We start from the raw sequence: 18,711 nt of genomic DNA, 5'->3' as shown, positions 1-18,711 counted from the left end.
AAAGTCTCTCATGTTTCTCTTGAGGCCTAAATGGAGAAGTGTGTGTTAGACAATAATGGGGGAATTCAGAACTGGTTGAATGCCTGGATTCAAAAAATCAAAATCAAATCAAACAATTCAAATCCAAATAGTCATTAGTATTATCAACTTGCAAGATGGTCCCTAGTGGAATGCCCAATTAACTGGATGCATTGTGCTATGTTTAACATTTTAGCAGTAACATCAATTAAGATATAAATAACATGCTTATCAATATTGCAGGTGGCAATGGTAGGAGGTAGAGCAAACATCCTAGATGATGGGGTTAGGATCTTAAAGGAACTCAAAAGGGCTAAAACACTGGGTCAAATTTACTAAAATGAAATTTAATAACATGCACTGACAGTAGGAATTGGATGATTTTGCTCAAATCCTATCTGACATTATTTGTGACACCCTAATGTAGTTCAAGAAACTTCCTAAGATTTATTCGCTTTCAAAACTGATTATTCTAACCTGAGGAAATCATAGATCCTTCCTAGATTTTGAGTAACTGTACAGTTTTACACTTGTGTCCAAAGAAATCTATTTCATAAGTAAGGGGGAAAACATAGTTGTAATTTTCATGAAAAAAGATCTGAAGGTTTTAGGGGTCTGCAAAATAAATGATTCAATAGTATTAATTAAATTGCACTAAGGCTAGGAAGAAAACAGATTTCAATATCTACACACCACATCACATCTCTCTGTTCTAAGGTGCCACATTTTAGGAAGGTCATTTATAGACTAAAGAGCATCCAGATGGTCAACCAGAATGATGAAAATCCATAATATAATGCCATCAGGATCAGCTGAACTAGAGATATTCAACCTGGAGAATGGAAATCCCAAGAGGGCATGGTAGGTTTCTTCATGGGAAAGAGGAATTAAACTTAGAATCATCATAAATTCTATTTGGTCTGAAAGTGAGAACAAGGAATAATGGTTGAAAGTTGGAGAAAGATTTATTATTTAAGCATGATATAAGAAAAGACTTCCTAACGATCAGAACTATGCCAAAATGGAATGGATAGTCTCAGAAAGTCACATTCCCCCCCCCCTCAGAGGAGGAGGTCTTCAAATAAAAAGCCAGATAACCACTAGTTGGATGTGCTGTCAAATAGATTCGAATGAACTGCTTCTTCAGTCACTTCCAATAGTTATTATTTATATAACAATTTAAGAACTGCTTTACATTTATTATACCATTTGCTGTAATTTCAAAATTCTATGATTTGAAACTCTTCTTATAATTATTTAACTAACTTTAAATCATTCTATCTGCTCTAATAATTCCAAAAGACTCAAACACTTACTTTCTGACACAGAGCCTGGGGCTCAGGTGGGCACGGAGGCAATGACGGCCAGTATATCTGCAAGATAAAAAAATAACCAATCAGTCAAAATGATTTACTGAGTATCTCTAAAACATATGACATTATATTAGGCCAACAGAAGAAGTAAAAATAAAACAAACAAAAAAGAGCCTGAGAAGACACAGGCTCTAATTTAAAAAATTGAGAATAATTATAAACAATATTTATTATATGTAAAACCACAAATGAATAGTTAAGACAAAAAGTAAAGGAATAAGACTGTTTACATGATTTTAATCATGAGGAAGTAAGTTTTAAGTCAGGTATAAGATAAAATGATTTGGAAAATGAGAACATGCTGAGTGGGGAAAACAATACAGAGGACACATGTATAAAATAGCAACAAGTGCCTTGGCTCCAGCAAAGTAAGTGCAATTTCAACAAGTATTTATGAAATACTTCTTCTCTGTAATATGTAATGCAGTACTGTAAGAAATAAAAAGACATATAATATTAAAAGAAACAGGAGTGTGAATTGTCACAAAAATCTTTCATCCTTTTATTTCTATTTTTTTTAACCTTACGGATTAAAAAAAAATTATTGTGTTAACTGATGCAGTTTGATCCTTCAGGTACTCCTAAATTCCAGTCCTTCTAATGTTAAAAACATAATCCCTATTCTCATAGTATTAAAAAAATGCAGTGTTTGTTAGGTGAAGGTTGGGAGAGTGGGAGTAATGGAACATATACATATATATGTGTATACACACACACAAATTAACAATAAAAATCTATTATGCTAAAAGGTGGGGGGAGGGAGGGAGGGAGGGAGGGAGAGAGAGAGAGAGAGAGAGAGAGAGAGAGAGAGAGAGAGAGAGAGAGAGAAAGAGAGAGAGAAGAAAGGAGGGGAGAAGGGGAGAGAAAGGGAAAAAGAAGTAGTTAAGGAAAGCACTTTTAAGCTCTTAAACAGGGAAAAAACATGATAAAAAATAGTTTATAAGAAAAACTGAAGTACTTAAGAGTGTCAAATCCCTCCTGATATAATAAATGCTTATTGACTGATTGATATAAAGACATCTGGAGAAATACTGGGGTGGAGGAGGAAAAAATGTATGTAAAAGATTTCTCCTACCAACACAGAAAAATGTTTGAGGAGGGAAGAATAAATTTCCTATTTGAGCACTCATCATTTCTGAGACAGATTAGTACTGGGATTACTTCTTTTGGAAAGGCAGTACAAAAAATTATTTATAGCAGTACTTTTCCTGGTTAAAAAAAAAAATAAAGTGGGTGCCCATCAATTGGGAGAGTGGCTAAAATTAAACAATAGGAAAGCAATGGAATATTGTTGTACTATGAATTTTTAAATGAAGTGATATCGAAGAAAATAAGTAGAACCAGAAGAAGTCTCCATGGTGACCAAAATGACATAAAGGAAAACAGCACTGAATGACTTTAAATCAGAATTTTTTGGTCAAGGAATGTAATACTCAGTCATGAATTCAGAAAACTAATGGTGAAATATACCCCACCCTCTAGAAAGAATGTCATGGACAAGAGGTATGAAATGAGCCCTACTTTAACAGACATGACACCAACAGGTTAATTTGTTTTGCTCTGATAATTATTAGAGACAAAGGAGGCTTTCTGGTGGAAAGAAATGGCAGTAATAACCAAAAAAGCATCAATAAAACTTTTTTTTAAAGGAAAAAAAAGGATTATAAGAAATTAAAAGTTGAAAGGGTTCATATAGGTCATCAAGTCAATCCTCCTCTTTTTATAGAAAAGAAAACTGAGGTACAGAAAAGTTAAGTAATTTGCCTGTGGTACCACAGACAGTAAATGTCAGAAGTAGGACCTGAAACTACCAAATCTCCTAGTCTCCAAAACCAGCATCCTGTCCACTATCCCATACTACATCTGTACACAATATTTGAGTCCTCAGCTCTACCATTTATTACATGAGTGACCATGGACAAAGTCACCTCAGTTCTCTGAGTCTGTTTCTTCACATGCAAAATGAGAATTACAATTTTTAATGGAAATATTCTTATTCTTATTATTATTGGATCAAGCATAAAACCATCTCCAGAAAACTACAAAGTCATCACATCCAGATAAGAAATTAAAATCCATTTCTTTTTGTATATTAAGACGTGATTTTTTTTCCCCCAACTCTGGTCACATAAGGATAAGATGGCTTTGAAAAGTACTCCAAGGCAGAAACAAGCAAAGTCCAAACACTAAACACAAATAATGGGAAGAACATACAGGATTCCCAGACTATTTCCTTCTCATGAATATCTAATATACCAATATTTCCCTAACTTTCTTGAAACATTAGAATTTGAAAAATAAGATCCAATCAACATTTCTCTTTCTGGAGATCTTTCTTTGCTCCAGCTATAAGGGCAAGAGGTGAACAATGACATTATGCACCAAAGACTCTCAGGAAAAAAGAAGTGGGAACAAATCTTTTTAAATCAATTGAAGTAATTGTAACTCTAAAGTTGCAGGGCACGCATTCCTCACACCAGGCTGGGCCTGGTCATTCAGTCACCCAGTGAAAGTTTGCTGATGTGGGTTGGAATCTATGGAGGTCTCTGTCTTGTGCTATTGTTTCCACCAAACAAATAGCAATGTTAACTTTTCACAAGGCCCTTACAGAAACAACTGGTCACACAAATCCCACAACCACTAATTTTCACATGAAATACAAGTACAAATCCCTGTCCATATTTCTTTTGTGATATGTTTTGGGTTGCATGACAGTATGACAAGAAGGATGACTTATTAGTTAAGCAACTTCACTCCTCAACTACTATTCAAGCGAACAATCAGCAGGTGTTTTATCAAGTATCTACCATGATAGGCCCTATGCTAGGTGCTGGAGATACAAGAAGAATGAAACAATCTTACTTCCCATGAGTTTATAATCTAAAGGGCAAGTACACACAAAAATATACTTGGCACAAACATGAAGCAACGAAATAATACATACACAAAATATAGTTAAATACAAGGTAGTTGGGCATAAGGGTCCTAGCAGTTTGGAGAAGGGGAGGATCAGCCAAGACTTCATACAGAAGGTACTGAGTTGCACCATAAAGAAGAGGATTCTATGAGAGCATGCTAAAGAGAGAATACATTATGGACATGGAGGAGAGCAGATCCAAAGGCAAGGGGTGCAGGGGGAGGGGATCAGGCAAGGGAGTATCATCAGTAAGGAAGAGAAAGAAGTAGATAGTTTAGTTCCAAGAGACAATTTCAGGTGAGCCTGGAAAAGAAGGTTGGGGTCAAGCTACACAAAGGGCTTTTTATTTTATTCTAAAGGCAATAGAAAGTCACTTGAGTGACAATATTTAGGCTTATACATAACTGGACTTGCCATACCAGGAAAAATGATTACTGGATTTGTCTTCCATTAAGGAAAGGTTCAACAGTTTGATGTATCATCTTCTTGCAGGCTGTTGGTGGGGCAGCTAGATGATACAGTAGGTAGAGTACCAGCCCTGAAGTCAGGAGGACTGAGTTCAAATTTGGCCTCAGAACACTTACCAGCAATATGACCTTAGACAAGTCTCTTAACTCTGATTGCCTCACATGTGGGGCCATCTCCAGTCATCCTGATCCATAATCAGTCACTGAACCCATGGCTCTGAAGGAAAAAGTGAGGCTGGTGACTTAACACAACACTGCCTCACTCAAACCCAATTCATGTATTGTCATGGCATCACCTCCCTGGTGTCATGGATTTCTTCAATAAAAGCTATCAGGGAATTAGATGGCACAGTGGATAGAGCATCAGCCCTGGAGTCAGGAGGACTGGAGTTCAAATTCAGTCTCAGACATCTAATGATTGCCTAGCTGTGTGACCTTGGGCCTGTCACTTAAACCCACTGCCTTTAATAAATAAAATTTTTAAAAAAATTAAAAAAAACACAAAAGACATCATCATCATCATCATCATCATCATCATCGTCATCATTTTAGTTGCAGTAAGGCAGGAATGGAGGTTGATGATAAGGGCCTGAACTAAGAGGTAGCAGCGTTAGCAGATAAAATGAGTCAGATGCAAAAGGAGATGTGAAAGTCAAATGTGGCAACTGACTGAATATATGAGGCAAGTCAGGAGTCTAGGCCAACACTGAGATTCCAAACTTGACACGAAAGAATAGGGATTCCTTTGACAAAAATAAGGAAGTTTAAAAGAAGGGAGGATTTAGGGGAAAAGATGAAAAATTGAAATGGACTATGCAGTCTGAAATATCCAACAAGTGATTGGTGATATGGGCCTAGATATATAGGACTGGGAGACATCTGCACAGAGACCATAGCTAAATCTGTGGCAGGCAATGTGATTATCAAGAGAAAGAAAACAGAAGAGGATGCAGCTCAGAAAGAACCTTGATGAATACCCCACTGTTAGGAGGTTTGATGTGAATGAGAAGAAGCAAAAGAAAACCGAGAACACAAGTTCATCCATGTCAGAAGCAAATTAAGAGAGTGGCACAAAAATCCAGACAGTAGAGAGTATCCAGGAGGAGACATCAGTCAACAGAGTCAAATGCAGGGCAGCTAGGTGGTGCAGTGGATCGAGCATTGGCCCTGGAGTCAGGAGCACCTGAGTTCAAATGCGGCCTCAGACACTTAATAATTACCTGGCTGTGTGGCCTTGGGCAAGACACTTAACCCCATTGCCTTGCAAAAAAAAAAAAGTCAAATGCAGCATACAGTTTGAAAAGGATTAGGACTCACAGAAGAGACCATCAGTTTTGATAATAAGATCATTGATAATCTCAGAGAGAGCAGTTAGAGGTGAATATCAGATTGCAAAGGTCATGAGGAAAGGAAGTAATGAGTACAAACAACTTTTTCAAGGAGTTTGGTTGGGAAAGAAAGAAGGGGTATAAGAAGATAATGTGAAAAGATGCTAGAATCTAATGAAATTTTTGTGGGATGGAGAAAACTTTTGTAAAGATGGAGAAAACATGTCTGAAGGCTGTGGTGTTAAAGATTCAAGGTGCAGTTGAAGGGAAAGACTGAGCATTCAATCTACTGAAGGAGATAGGAGGATAAGAGTAACTGGCCTTGGCAAGTGTCTGTTTTTCTGAAATAGGTGGAAAGGAGGAGAGTAAAGTGATGTCAAAGGGTTTAATACAGAACAATGAGAATTTATACAGTTTATACAATAACAACATTGTAATGAAAAACAAATTTGGAAGACTTAAGAACTCTGACCAATACAATAACTTGTCATAATTCCCCAGTACCAATAAGGAAACATGCTACCCATCTCCTAGTTGAGAAGTGATGAACTCAAGATGAAGAATGAGACATATATTTTTGGACATGGTCAATGTAGTAATGTGTTTTACTTGATTATACATAGTCATTACAAGAGTTTTGCTTTTCTTTTTTCTTCAATGTAAAAGAGGTGAGAAAAAGAAAATAAATGCTTATCAATAGAAAAAATATTTTTTTAAAAGATTAGACAATAGAAATTACAAAGATGACGAATAGAAAGAAGTATGGAAAGACTTACATGAGCCATGTGAAGTAAGCAGTCAGGAAAACAACGATGACAATACAAGATAAATGGAAAGAACAACTACCCAAAAATGATGGAAATTGTTTATAGATGTGGAATACTTTATATACCATTAGATTTTAAAAATAAAGTGATTGGTTTTACTAATTTTGGGGGAGGTCTTATCCCTGTAAAAACAAAAGTCTTTGTTAAAAGAGATGACTCTCCAATGTGGAACTATGCCCAAAGGGCTAAAACTAGTGCCACTGCTAGGTCTATATTCCAGAAAAGATGAAATATGGGAAGAAAAGAATCTAAAAGTGTTGGGATATTTATATCAGCTCTTTTCTGCTGCAGGGTCTGAAGAATGAGGGGATGCCCAGCAGTTGGGGAATGGCTGAACAAACTGTATGTATGAGATGAAATGCTGGTCTATTATAGGCAAAGATGAGCTGGATAATCTCAGTAAAAAAACTTACATGAGCAGATGCAATGGGCAAATACAGTACTGCAGGATGATCAGCTGTGAATGATCTACCTTTTCTCAGCAAAGACAACTCTGAAGGACTTATGATAAAGAATGCTATCCATCCCAAAGACAGATCTGATGGTTTCTGAATACAGATTGAAGCAAGTATTTCAGTTTATTTTTCTTTAGGTTTTTTTTGTTTGTTTGTTTTGGGGGGGTGATATTTAATTTTACAACATGACCATTGTAGTAATGTTTTTCATGACCTCATATTTTTTACCTATTATTAAGTAACTTGCTTTCTCAATGGGATCAAATGGAATGGGAAGAAGGGAGAAAATTTGGAACTTAAGGTTAAAATGAATGTTGAAACTTGTTTTTGCATGTAACTAGGGAAAAAATAAAATAAAATAAAAGAGATGGCTCTCTAGGAGAGGAGGGATATGGGAGAAAATAAAGTAAGAAAGGAAAGATATCAATGAAACCTATTTTTAAAAAAAGGGATGAGTTCAAGAAATGAAAGAGGCCATAAGTTTATATACTACTTATAAGTCTTAAAATTAATCATCATACATCTTTATGCAGGAAGAAAATTATTTCTGAAAATAGTAAATAATAAAATGAGGGGGCAGTTAGGTGGCACAGTGGATAGAGCACTGGCCCTGGAGTCAGGAGTACCTGAGTTCAAATCCAGGCTCAGACACTTAATAATTACCTAGCTGTGTGGCCTTGGGCAAGCCACTTAACCCCACTGCCTTGCAAAAGCCTAAAAAAAAAATGAGAACTCCATACTTAAAGAAGCATAAGGTATACTAAGGTTTACTAAGAAGAGGAGAGAAAATTTAGGCAATTATAATAGATAATTAGATTCTCATAATTAGATTCCTGCTTTGGGCTCTCAAACAGAAGACAGCTAAGGGCAGCTTTTGTTAGTATTATCCCTTGGCAAGAGATTAATACTTGTTAAGCAAAGATAGGTGAATTCATGAAAGAGCAGAAATAATGGAGACAAGTCAACAAAAGGAAAACATATAGCTAACCAATTTGCCCCATAAGCTCATCACAAAAACTAGAGAAATATGAGGATCTACACAGAGAATTTTGAAGTAATCTACAGAGTACCAATTAACAACCATACATCTCAAAGTGCAGGTTGAAGAGACGAAGGAATGCTTCTCTTCTCACGATGTTATTGAGGAGAATCAAACTGTTCCTTAAATCTCTGGAGGAAGTGTTTCCAAAAAAAGGAAGAGGAAAAGAAGAAAAAAATCTGAAAAGGCAAAGAAAAATCTTAACCAGTGATACAACTTAAGTACTTACTATGAACCAGTACTGTGGATACAAGGAAAGGCAAAAACTGTCCCTGTTTCCAAGGCTCACAGTTTAATGCAGAAGACTGCAGGCAAATAGGGACATATGAGACATGAAAGATAAAGTAGAGACATTGCAGGGAAAGGTCCAAACAGTAAGGCAAACTGGGAAAGGTTGCTTGTAGAAGGTGGAATTTTAGTTGAGACATGAAGGAAGACAGGGAAGCCAGGATGTAAAGGTGAGGAAAGTGAGAATTCCAGGCCCAGGGACCACCAGGGAAAATGTCCAGAGGCAGGAGATAAGAGTGTCTGGTTCAAGTAATCGCAAATAGGCCATAGCAAAAATACTATCCGGAGGGAAGTGAGATATAAGAGAAACAAAAAACTAGGAACATCAGAATATACCAGGAAAGGCTTTAAAAGACAAAAAAAAAACCACTTATCTTATTTTCATCATGGTTAGACTTACACCTTAGGAAGATCAATTTGATAGCTAAGTGAAAAATAGACTTAAGTGTGGTGAACCCAGAAGCAGGGAGGTCAATCTAGCAGTGTACTGGTGCTGCTGATACAAGTCTAAGATGCTAGAGGCCAGCATCTGGGTAGTGGAAGTGCCAGTGTCAGGAGAAAAGATGTTACAGAGGTAAAACTGACAGGACTGGCAACACACTGGAAGGGGGCTGGGGGAGTAAAAGTGACATATAAAGAGATCTGCTATAAATGAAGGGATACTCATTAATAAATACAGGAACAAATAGGAATTAAACACTTTGAAGAACATTTAGATGACAATCAACAAAGGGAAAACCCAAAACAAAATTGATATGGGAGGATAATAAAGAACGGAAGGAAGAAATGGACAAGAATTGGAGAAACAAATTTAACAGGGAAGTATGATATAGTAGCCTTGTATGAATTTTAAATATATATATATATATGGACAACAGCTATGGTTGACCTTGCCAAAAGCATAACTGATGATAAATTCCTAATTTGTTTTCTTGCTATTTTCATTCTTCAAAAGTTAGACACATGGAGCTGTTTCAAACCTGATTTTGACCTATGAGAATGAAAAAAATAACAAAAAACTTGGGGAGGTATGACTATTCCATCTTGCTATAGGAGAGGAATATACCTCATAGTTTTTGATAAAACAGATTACCAAAAATTTTAAGGAAAGTATGTGTAGGATACAATGGTCTAAAATTACTGAGGAAGTCAACAGAAGAAAGGATTGGAATTCTTCAAGGATAAATTTTTTTTTAAACTATTATACAAGTAATTCATAAAAGATGCTATTTAAAGAGATCAATGTTCATAAACACAGGACTTATCAATTAATGAGATTTTTAAAAAGACACTGACTAATGATGAAAGTAAGGACTCATAAAGGAGAATACAATAGAATGAATAATCCCATAATAACAGTGTCAAGAATACTAAATCCTAGTATGAGTTGAGAATCACAAAAAGGTGGGGGATTTTCATTTGGGATTTTTTTTTTAAATCTATGTTGAAGGTAAAGAGATCCCAGAAAGGAGAGGGGTGAGGGATGACACAATATATAGTATGACTTGAATTATTTATTCTGCCTTCTCTACCTGTTTTTCATCTATATCAGAAAATAATCCTGATTGTGAAGAAAAGGAAAAAAGTGGTTAACCAGCTGTTGAAACCAGAAATAAATAAGGAAATGATAAAAGAACATACAGTTGACCACAAATCAGCAGGGCCCAGAAACTATTCCAGGATGCTGAAAGAACTAGGAGACACTAATGCTGAGTCACTATCTATGGTCTTTGAAAGCTCAGGTTGAATGGGAGAGGCGCCATCAAGTTCAGAGGAGATCCAAGGTTCCAATTGCTTAAAAATGACAAATTTCTAGACCATATTATTAAAGAGATGATTTGTGAGCATTAATTCAAGGAACTGGGGAGCATTAAAAACTATCATAACTTTTTCAGGAATCAGTCATGCTAAACTAATCTCATTTTTTTAATTGATAAGATTGATTGTTAGATCAGAGGATTTTTAGGGATATATGGACATAGTCTACCCATGTGTCAGCAAAGTCTTCAATAAAGTCTCTCATGCTATCCTAGTGGATAAGATGTATAGATGTCAACAATATTAGCAGTGAGGTAATTTAAAACTATCTGAGGGGTACCCAAATAGTGGTTGTCAACAGAACAGTTATCAACCCAGTATGAGATCTATAGCAGAAATGTCCTAGAAATCTATTTTTAAAGAATTATTTATTTATTTTGAATTTTACAATTTCCCCCTTAATCTTGCTTCCCTTCCCCCACCCCCCACAGAAGGCAGTCTGTTAGCCAGGAATCCCTTCTTGACTGCAATGCTTAACATTTTATAAATTATGTGATTACAATAGTTTCTTTTTTTATTTTATTTTTTAGTTTTTTTAGTTTTTTGCAAGGCAAATGGGGTTAAGTGGCTTGCCCAAGGCCACACAGCTAGGTAATTATTAAGTGTCTGAGATTGGATTTGAACCCAGGTACTCCTGACTCCAGGGCCGGTGCTTTATCTATTGCGCCACCTAGCCGCCCCGATTATAATAGTTTCTAATGATATTGAGGAAGGAGAGAATGAGCAAGTGAATGAAATCTGGCCTCAGAGTCAGAAAAATCTGGGTTCAAAAGTCACTTCTCTCAGGGCTCTAGACCAGTGGTGTTGAACTCAAATAGTAATTGATCCCAGCTGCTGTAAACTGACCTAGAAAAACGACAAATAGCATTATCTATTTTGTATTGCCTTTCTATTTATTTTGTTAAATGTTTCTCAATTACATTTTAATCTGTTAGGAATTTTACACCTCTGTTCTAGGCGATGCACTATGACTATCAAATGCAGACAAAGTGCAGGACTACTTTGGTGTTGGAAATTTCTTTATCTAGGAATTCCCTTTAACCATGAAATTAGAGATCTAGTCCCTGTCTCAGACCCTGACCCTGTAAAGGGATGGAGGGTTAGTTAACATGTGAGATAACAAGATAGACACAAAAAAAGAATGACTTAGTCAACATGAGTGCTGAAAGGGGGGAGGGGAACACACTGCTCAGCTCTCAAATAATTACTTCAGCAAAAAGCCTGAAAAACAATCAAGAAATCCAAAAAGAAACTATAGTAACAAGAACAAGTACTACCACAGAACTACACAAAAAAAACTAACCAGATGCCCAATACCAATAAGGGGGACCCAATAAAAAGAATACCAGTAGCCTGCTTCCCAGTTCATCTGAGATGGGTCACAAATACATGTAGAGTGCAAGATTCTGCCTTCAGAGGCAGCAAAAAACAGGAGACTCCCGCAAGAAAGGCCTAGGATGATCAGAAAGTGCCAGGGCAGGAACCTGAAAAGCCCTGTAGAACAGCAGTGACCAGTGAAGTAAAGCCTGAGTGCAAGTCCAGAAGCTCCATGTTCCCCCAACCCCACCCATTCATCTGTTTAAAGACAGCAGAGATGGCCTTTAAGATTAAGTGCTCTGAACCTCAAAGATCCAAAGGGGCCTAAAAGTAAAATAAAAGCTCTGGAAGAAAGAATTAGAATTATAAAATCTTTTCTAAATAAAGAATTTCTAAAAACGAGACTAGAACAAACAAATCAATGACCCCATGAGCTAGCAAAAGTAATAAATCACATCAAAGGATTGAAAAAATAAAATTTACACATCAGAAGTACCCGCCACCTTGGTGACCTCTTTTTCTAGATATATCTAGCTCCCTTCTGAACTCCCATTTAAGAAGGCCAGCCACATCTCATTCCTCTCCAAGCTTCATTCAGAGCTTTCTCAACCAAGATTCCAGCAATTGGTACCTTCCATGTGTCACATCATTCTTTCAGGTCCTTTTATTTGTTGTCTTTCTTGATTCAAATGTAAGCTCCTCGACAGCAAAGACTGTCTTTCTTTTGCCTGTATTTGTATTCCAGCTCTGCCTGGAACACAGCAAACAATTAATAAATGTTTACTGACTGACTGAAATTCATTCAATAGGATAGGACAAGTATAGAGAGTGGGCAAAGGTAGGTGTCTCAAGCCCAAAAGCAGCCTCTCCAGTAGACTACAGCTGACACTGCTTCTTCCAGGTCTGAAAACCAATTCATCAAAGGTTCCTGAGACCTTCCTATTTCCTTTACTTTCTGTGATTTCCCCTTCCCCAACCCCCATGCTTACAATTCTCCCTTGAAAGGTTAACATGTCAAAAATAAAGTCAAAAATAAGAAAAAAGGAAAAACAAACTAAATGTCATCCTTATTCAGTAGGGCTATATGTAAGGAACCTCAGAAGCCAAAAAGTCTAAATATATATCTAAATAAAGATGGCATTAAGTGTTTTGTTGGGTTTCATTTTAGTTAGCTCTCCCAGATTTGTACAAATCTGTATATCTGATAAGCATCTATGTCTTTATCTAAGTTATTAACAAAGATGATAAAAACCATAGAACAAATCACTGATACCAGAGGCATTTGACTAGCCATCATAACATGGAATCAATATCTTACATTCAAGACATGGAACTTAACCATTTGACCAATTGCTAAATGGTCAAAGGTAGTTTTCAAAGGAGGAAATATGATCAAGGATAAGCATTTCATAAAATGCTCCAAAATCACTATTTTTTAAAGAAATGCAAATAAAATAACTTTGAGATTCCAATTTACACCACCTTATTGGCAAACATGACAAAATTACAATTGCCACAGGAAATATGGAAAATTAAAACACGCTAAGACATTGCTGGTAAAGCTGTGAACACTATCTGATGTTCTGTGCTGAAAGCAATTTGAAACTTTGCCTACAAAGTCACTAAACTGCAATTCCTTTGACCTGGGGATACTACTTCTAAACCTATGCCTCAAAGAGAGTAAAGAAAAAGGACTGTATGTACAAAAATATTTATAGCAGTCAAATAATTATAGCAAAGAACTAGAAACTACGGGAGTACACATCTATTAGAATGGCCAAACAAATTACAACATATGAATGCAATGTCATTTTTTTAAAGTTACATTTATTTAAGGCAATGGGATTAAGTGACTTGCCCAAGGTCACCCAGCTAGGCATTTATTAAGTGTCTGAGGCCAGGTTTGAACTCAGGTTCTACTGACTCCATGGCCAGTGCTCTTTCTACTGTGTCACCTAGCTGCCTGAATGAAATGTAATATTATTGTACTATAAGAAATGATGAAAAGAATGGTTTAAGAGAATGCTGAGAAGGCATGAACAGATGCACAGTTAAGTAAGCTGAACCCAAAGAATCAATTCATGTAATATGTTTTTAATTTTTTTTTTTAAAGAATTCTGATCAATGAAATGACAAGTCATGATTCCAGAGGACCAATGAGTAAGCATACGACCAATCTCCTGACAGAGAAGTGATGGACTCAATGTGAAGAATGAGATGTATATTTTTTGGACATGGTCAATACGAGAATTCATTTTTCTTGACTATACTTATTTGTTACAGTGATTTTGGTGTTTTTTTTTGTCTTTTTATTTACTTTCACTGGGGAGGGTGGGAGAGAGACCTAGGTTAGTCAAGGTGAGAAAAAAAAAGAGGGTCACATAAACATTTTAAAATGTACAGAAGAGAACAGAAGGAAGATTCCTTGGAAAATCTGCTCTGTATATGGAAATGCTTGCTTATTTGTCATTTAAGTTAAGAATTTAAAAATAAAAAGTTCTAAACCAATAACTACTACTCTTTAGTTCCAACTTAATTCAATTCCAAATTCATCTAACCATATAATCTAGCCCACATCCCTCCATTTTTTCCTCAAGAATAGCATGACTTTGTCAAAAGCTTTACTAAAATCTAGGTAAACCAGATCTATGCCAATCCCCAGATCTGCTTACTAGTAACCCTGTTAAAAAAGGAAATTAGGTTAGTATTGCATGACCTGGTTTTTTTTTAACAAGTTTTTACTGGCATGACCTGTTTTTTTTTAAATTCTCGACTGCCTTGAAATATACCTGCATTTCCCTTTTCCTTTAAACAAATAAATAAACTGGACTAACTACCATCTATCTTTTCTCAAATTTCTGGAAAAAGCCATCCATCCATATTCAAAGCCTACATTTCCTCTCTTCTCACTCTCTTCTAAACCCTTGGCAACTTTGGTTTCTCTCTTTATAATTTAAAATGAAATAACTCTTTCCAAAGTTACCAATTATTTCTTAATTGAAATAAACAACATGTTAAAAAAAAAACACTGTTGATTCTTTGTGATGACCCTTTCTTGTCCACTAACCACTCCTGTAAAAATACATTTTAAAATTTTGCTAGAAAATGAAATTATGCTCACTATCATTTTGCACAATCCATTATCTGACCTGCTTTAAAAATCAGGACATAGGGGTACAGTGGATAGAGCATGGCTCTGGAGTCAGGAGTACCTGAGTTCAAATCTGACCTCAGACACTTAATAATTACCTAGTTGTGTGGCCTTGGGCAAGCCACTTAACCCCATTTGCCTTGCAAAAACAAAACAAAAAGAAATCAGGACATTTACCCCCCAATTCTATAGTACTTCTTCCTTGACAGGTCACGATCTTTCAAAAGTCACCGATGAAGGTTCAGCAATAACATTTCATTTAAATATGGTAATCTGAATTCAAAGGGAGTCTAGAGATTCTCTACCTTTCTTACTTATCTTAGATTTCAATAGCCTTTTGACTATTTTTTGCTATCCTTTCTTTGATCACTCACCTTGGTATAGAAGCAAAATTAATAGTTGAACAACTCTGCCTTCTCTAGTCATCTATTATCATTGTCCTAAATACCACAGACAGCAGTTCTATCCTTTTTCTGAGCCTCTTTTCTTCAATAAATCTAAAAGAAAAATACCATCCTTTTTGTACTTTAGTTTTATCTCACCAGTCTCTGCTCAGAGAGCTTTAGCACCCTTTTCCTTATTCTTAGAAAACAATGTCTCCCTTTTGTATTCACCTTCAATTACCTCCCGTTATTTGCATCTTTTAACTTTTAAACATCTAATTTCTTTAGTGAAACTAAATGATTATCAGTGGATCCCACATGCATTTTTTGACAACTCTCTCTTCTTCTTCACCTGAACTGTTGTGGTTCAGTGGATAGAGCAGTAGCCCTGGAGTCAAGAGAATGAGTTGAATCCAGCCTCAGACACTTGACTCTCTTTTTTTTTTCAAGGCAATGGGGTTAAGTGGCTTGCCCAAGGCCAAACGGGGCCACACAGGTAGGTAATTATCAAGCGTCTGAGGTCGGATTTGAAATCAGGTACTCCTGACTCCAAGGCTGGCGCTCTATCCACTGCGCCACCTAGCCGTCCAGACACTTGACTCTTACAAGCTATGTGGGTAAGTCACATCACCCTGATTGTCTCACATCTAGGACCATCTCCAGTCATTCTGACTCATATCTGGCCACTGGACCTAGATGGCTCTGAAGAAGTGAGGCTTGTGACTTAGCATAGCCCTCCTCACTCAAATCCAATTCACCTCCCAGAAGCTGTGGTCTTCTTTGAAAATGAAGGACAAACATTAGCAACCTGAGTTGTTACTCAAGTCTTTTGAGTATTGCCATCCCTTCTGCATTGACTCAGTGCCTCACCTAGTAATATATAATAGGTTTATACAAGATTTACACAATAACTGCCATCATGAAGCTTACTGGCAAATGAAAGAACAAAGATCACTGGCACTAAATTAATTTTATTTATGAACTACATAAAGCGGATGATATGGCCAGGAGACTGTTGCTGCTAGTGTGCTTCAGGCTTCTAAATACTATGGTTGAAATCCTCAAATTGAACTGTCTGGAAGCAATAAGCCTACTGACCAGAGTATTAAGGCCAAAGTTCCCTGGTACTATAATAGTTATAATGGGAAAAAGAATTAATACTGTGGCACAACAGATAACTGCCACACAGCTCAAATCAAGCAGTGAAACCACCCATCACACAAAAAGTTGCCATTTTCTATAAGAGAAAAAAAAATTAAAGAGGGAAAGATAATTTTTTTCTTTGAAAAAAAAATCAAAGACTCTTATGATTGTTTTTACACGGACTACCGGTTGGAAAGTTAATGTTTAAGTGACAAAATGAGTTCAGTACCTACCCAGGGAAGACCTGGGTTCAAATGTAACCTGAGACATTTACTAGCTATGGGACCTTGAGCAAGTCAAAAAGAATTTGAGGATATCAAGAGATTGATTGATCAATACTTCAATATCATCATTAAAGTAATATTTCCCCCAAACCTGTCAAGGTCATCACACCTCTGCACAGATGGTCCCAAGGCCCACGCCTCCAACTTTCCAGAAAGCAGCAATGTCGGCTGAATTATTTCCAGCTAGATATCCGAATATTCTCATTCCATCCATGTTTACTGGCTTAAATGAATGTGTTTCTTCAAGCTGTTCTGTCTCCCTTCCCCTCCCACCTGGATTCCTTGTCCCACCTGTTTCAACCTCTCTTCATCCCTCCTGCCACCGCGTTCCTTCCTCAAGTTTTTACCAGATTGTGTGTTCAGTGCCATCTCACCATGGAATTCAAGAGTTTATTAAAGGCCTGCATTGCGGCTGCCAACATAAAAAGGAACCCCCCAAAAGCCCCCCGCCCTCGAGTCGCTGACGAGGGATCGGGGAGGGTGCTCTACGCCCGCAGCCACGTCCACTGTCAGGTTTATTAGTAAAGGAGGCAAAGGGTGGCCAAGGCCTGTAGCCGAATCTCTGTACGAGTGACAGGTGAAGAAGGCGTGACCTTTGAACCTCGCGGGGGCGCGCTCACGGCGGGCGGGGGGGGGGGAGGTCGGCGCGCGGTCCGGGCCCTTTTAGCTCCTTTCGAGAGACCCCGCCGCGGGCAAGAACGCAGAGCTCGCAGCCCGCCCCGGCCCGTCCCTTCCTCGCCCCCTCCCTCTCCGGGAATCCGCTCCCAGTGCCCGGGCTAAAGTCACCTCAATAACAGAGCAGCCATCTTGCGGACCTCAAGCGGGCGGAAGTGACGCCCAGGCGGCCGCGCTCTCGCGATGCGCGGGAGCCCCTGGTCACGTGGGGGCGCCCTGGTCACGTGGGAATCTGGTTGCCCTTAAGGAGGTCTTGTGACTTCTACGGAAGTCACTCACTCGCACCCCCCCTTAGACTGAGTTCAAAGGTTAAGCTGGCCCGGCCTAATCTTTCTTTTCTTTTTTCTTTTTGGTAATTATTAGGTGTCTGAATCCGGATTTGAACTCGGGGCCTCTTGACTCCGAGGCCGGTGCTCTATCCACTGCGCCACCCAGCCACCTTCCACCCCCATCCCCCGGCCCACTTTTGCATCCTTTCTGTACAGTCCTAAGACCCTCAGAGACTAATCTGCGCTTTTGACAGATGAGGAAACTGAGGCCCAGCGAGAAGTGGGGGTGCCCAGGGGGGAGAGTCAGGAGGACCCGAGTTCCGATGCTTCCATCCCCAGCTCACTTGGAAGGAGGGGGGCAGGGGATGAGCAAGAGTGGGAGCATTCACAAGTAATGTCTTTGAGGAAGGGGTGACCTTTGAACCTCGAGGGACGAGTCGCGGATGCCACCTAAGAACTTCCCTGGAAAGTTGTGTTAGATGGATTGGTGGCTTACTGTCTATTTTTGTAAGGCCTGGAAGTATCAGAAAAAAAAGGAATAGTGGGAAGCAGGCAGAACCGCGCCTCAACCCCAAACAACAAGCTCCCAAGAGAGCTCCCCTCCTCTCCTTTCTGTTTCCTTGAACAGCAGGCCCGCCTTTCTGCCCCAAACCCCTCTAAAGTGCCTTGTTTTTATACTCTGTGGGTACCGGAACCTTTCAGTAAGGTAAAGATGGTTTGTTTTGAGGGATGAGGAAGATGTCCTTGGTGATTTATGGGTAAAGAGACCTGAGAGTGATAATCATTAACTCAATGATTATCAAGGGATAATCATTAACTCAATCATTATCTCAATTGGGAGGAGAAGGGGAATTATGCAATAATTTTCCCCTCCTCCCAAAGTCCCACACTCTTGAGGTTTAGGAAGAAGGAAGGAAGGAAGGAAAAAGGAAAGGAAGGCATAATGAAAAGAATATTCC

General features: G+C 38.0%; 1 protein-coding gene across 1 annotated transcript in view; it reads right to left on the bottom strand.

Moving 5' to 3' along the window:
* SDHC (succinate dehydrogenase complex subunit C) overlaps positions 1–17,669 on the bottom strand; it is a 43,386-nt gene extending 25,717 nt beyond the window's left edge. Inside the window, exons 1-2 of the mRNA XM_074188167.1 lie at positions 17,595–17,669; positions 1,335–1,391 (exon numbers count right to left, since the gene is read on the bottom strand). Coding sequence (XP_074044268.1) covers positions 1,335–1,391; positions 17,595–17,614 — 77 coding nt within the window. The 5' untranslated portion in view covers positions 17,615–17,669. The remainder of the gene's footprint in view (positions 1–1,334; positions 1,392–17,594) is intronic.
* Positions 17,670–18,711: the final 1,042 nt, after the last annotated feature.

The sequence above is a fragment of the Macrotis lagotis genome, chromosome 5 (genome assembly GCF_037893015.1).
Source record: "Macrotis lagotis isolate mMagLag1 chromosome 5, bilby.v1.9.chrom.fasta, whole genome shotgun sequence".
NCBI classification, from domain to species: Eukaryota; Metazoa; Chordata; class Mammalia; order Peramelemorphia; family Peramelidae; genus Macrotis; species Macrotis lagotis.
The sequence above is the reverse complement of the archived record's forward strand: the minus strand, read 5'-3'. Positions and strand labels throughout refer to the sequence as shown.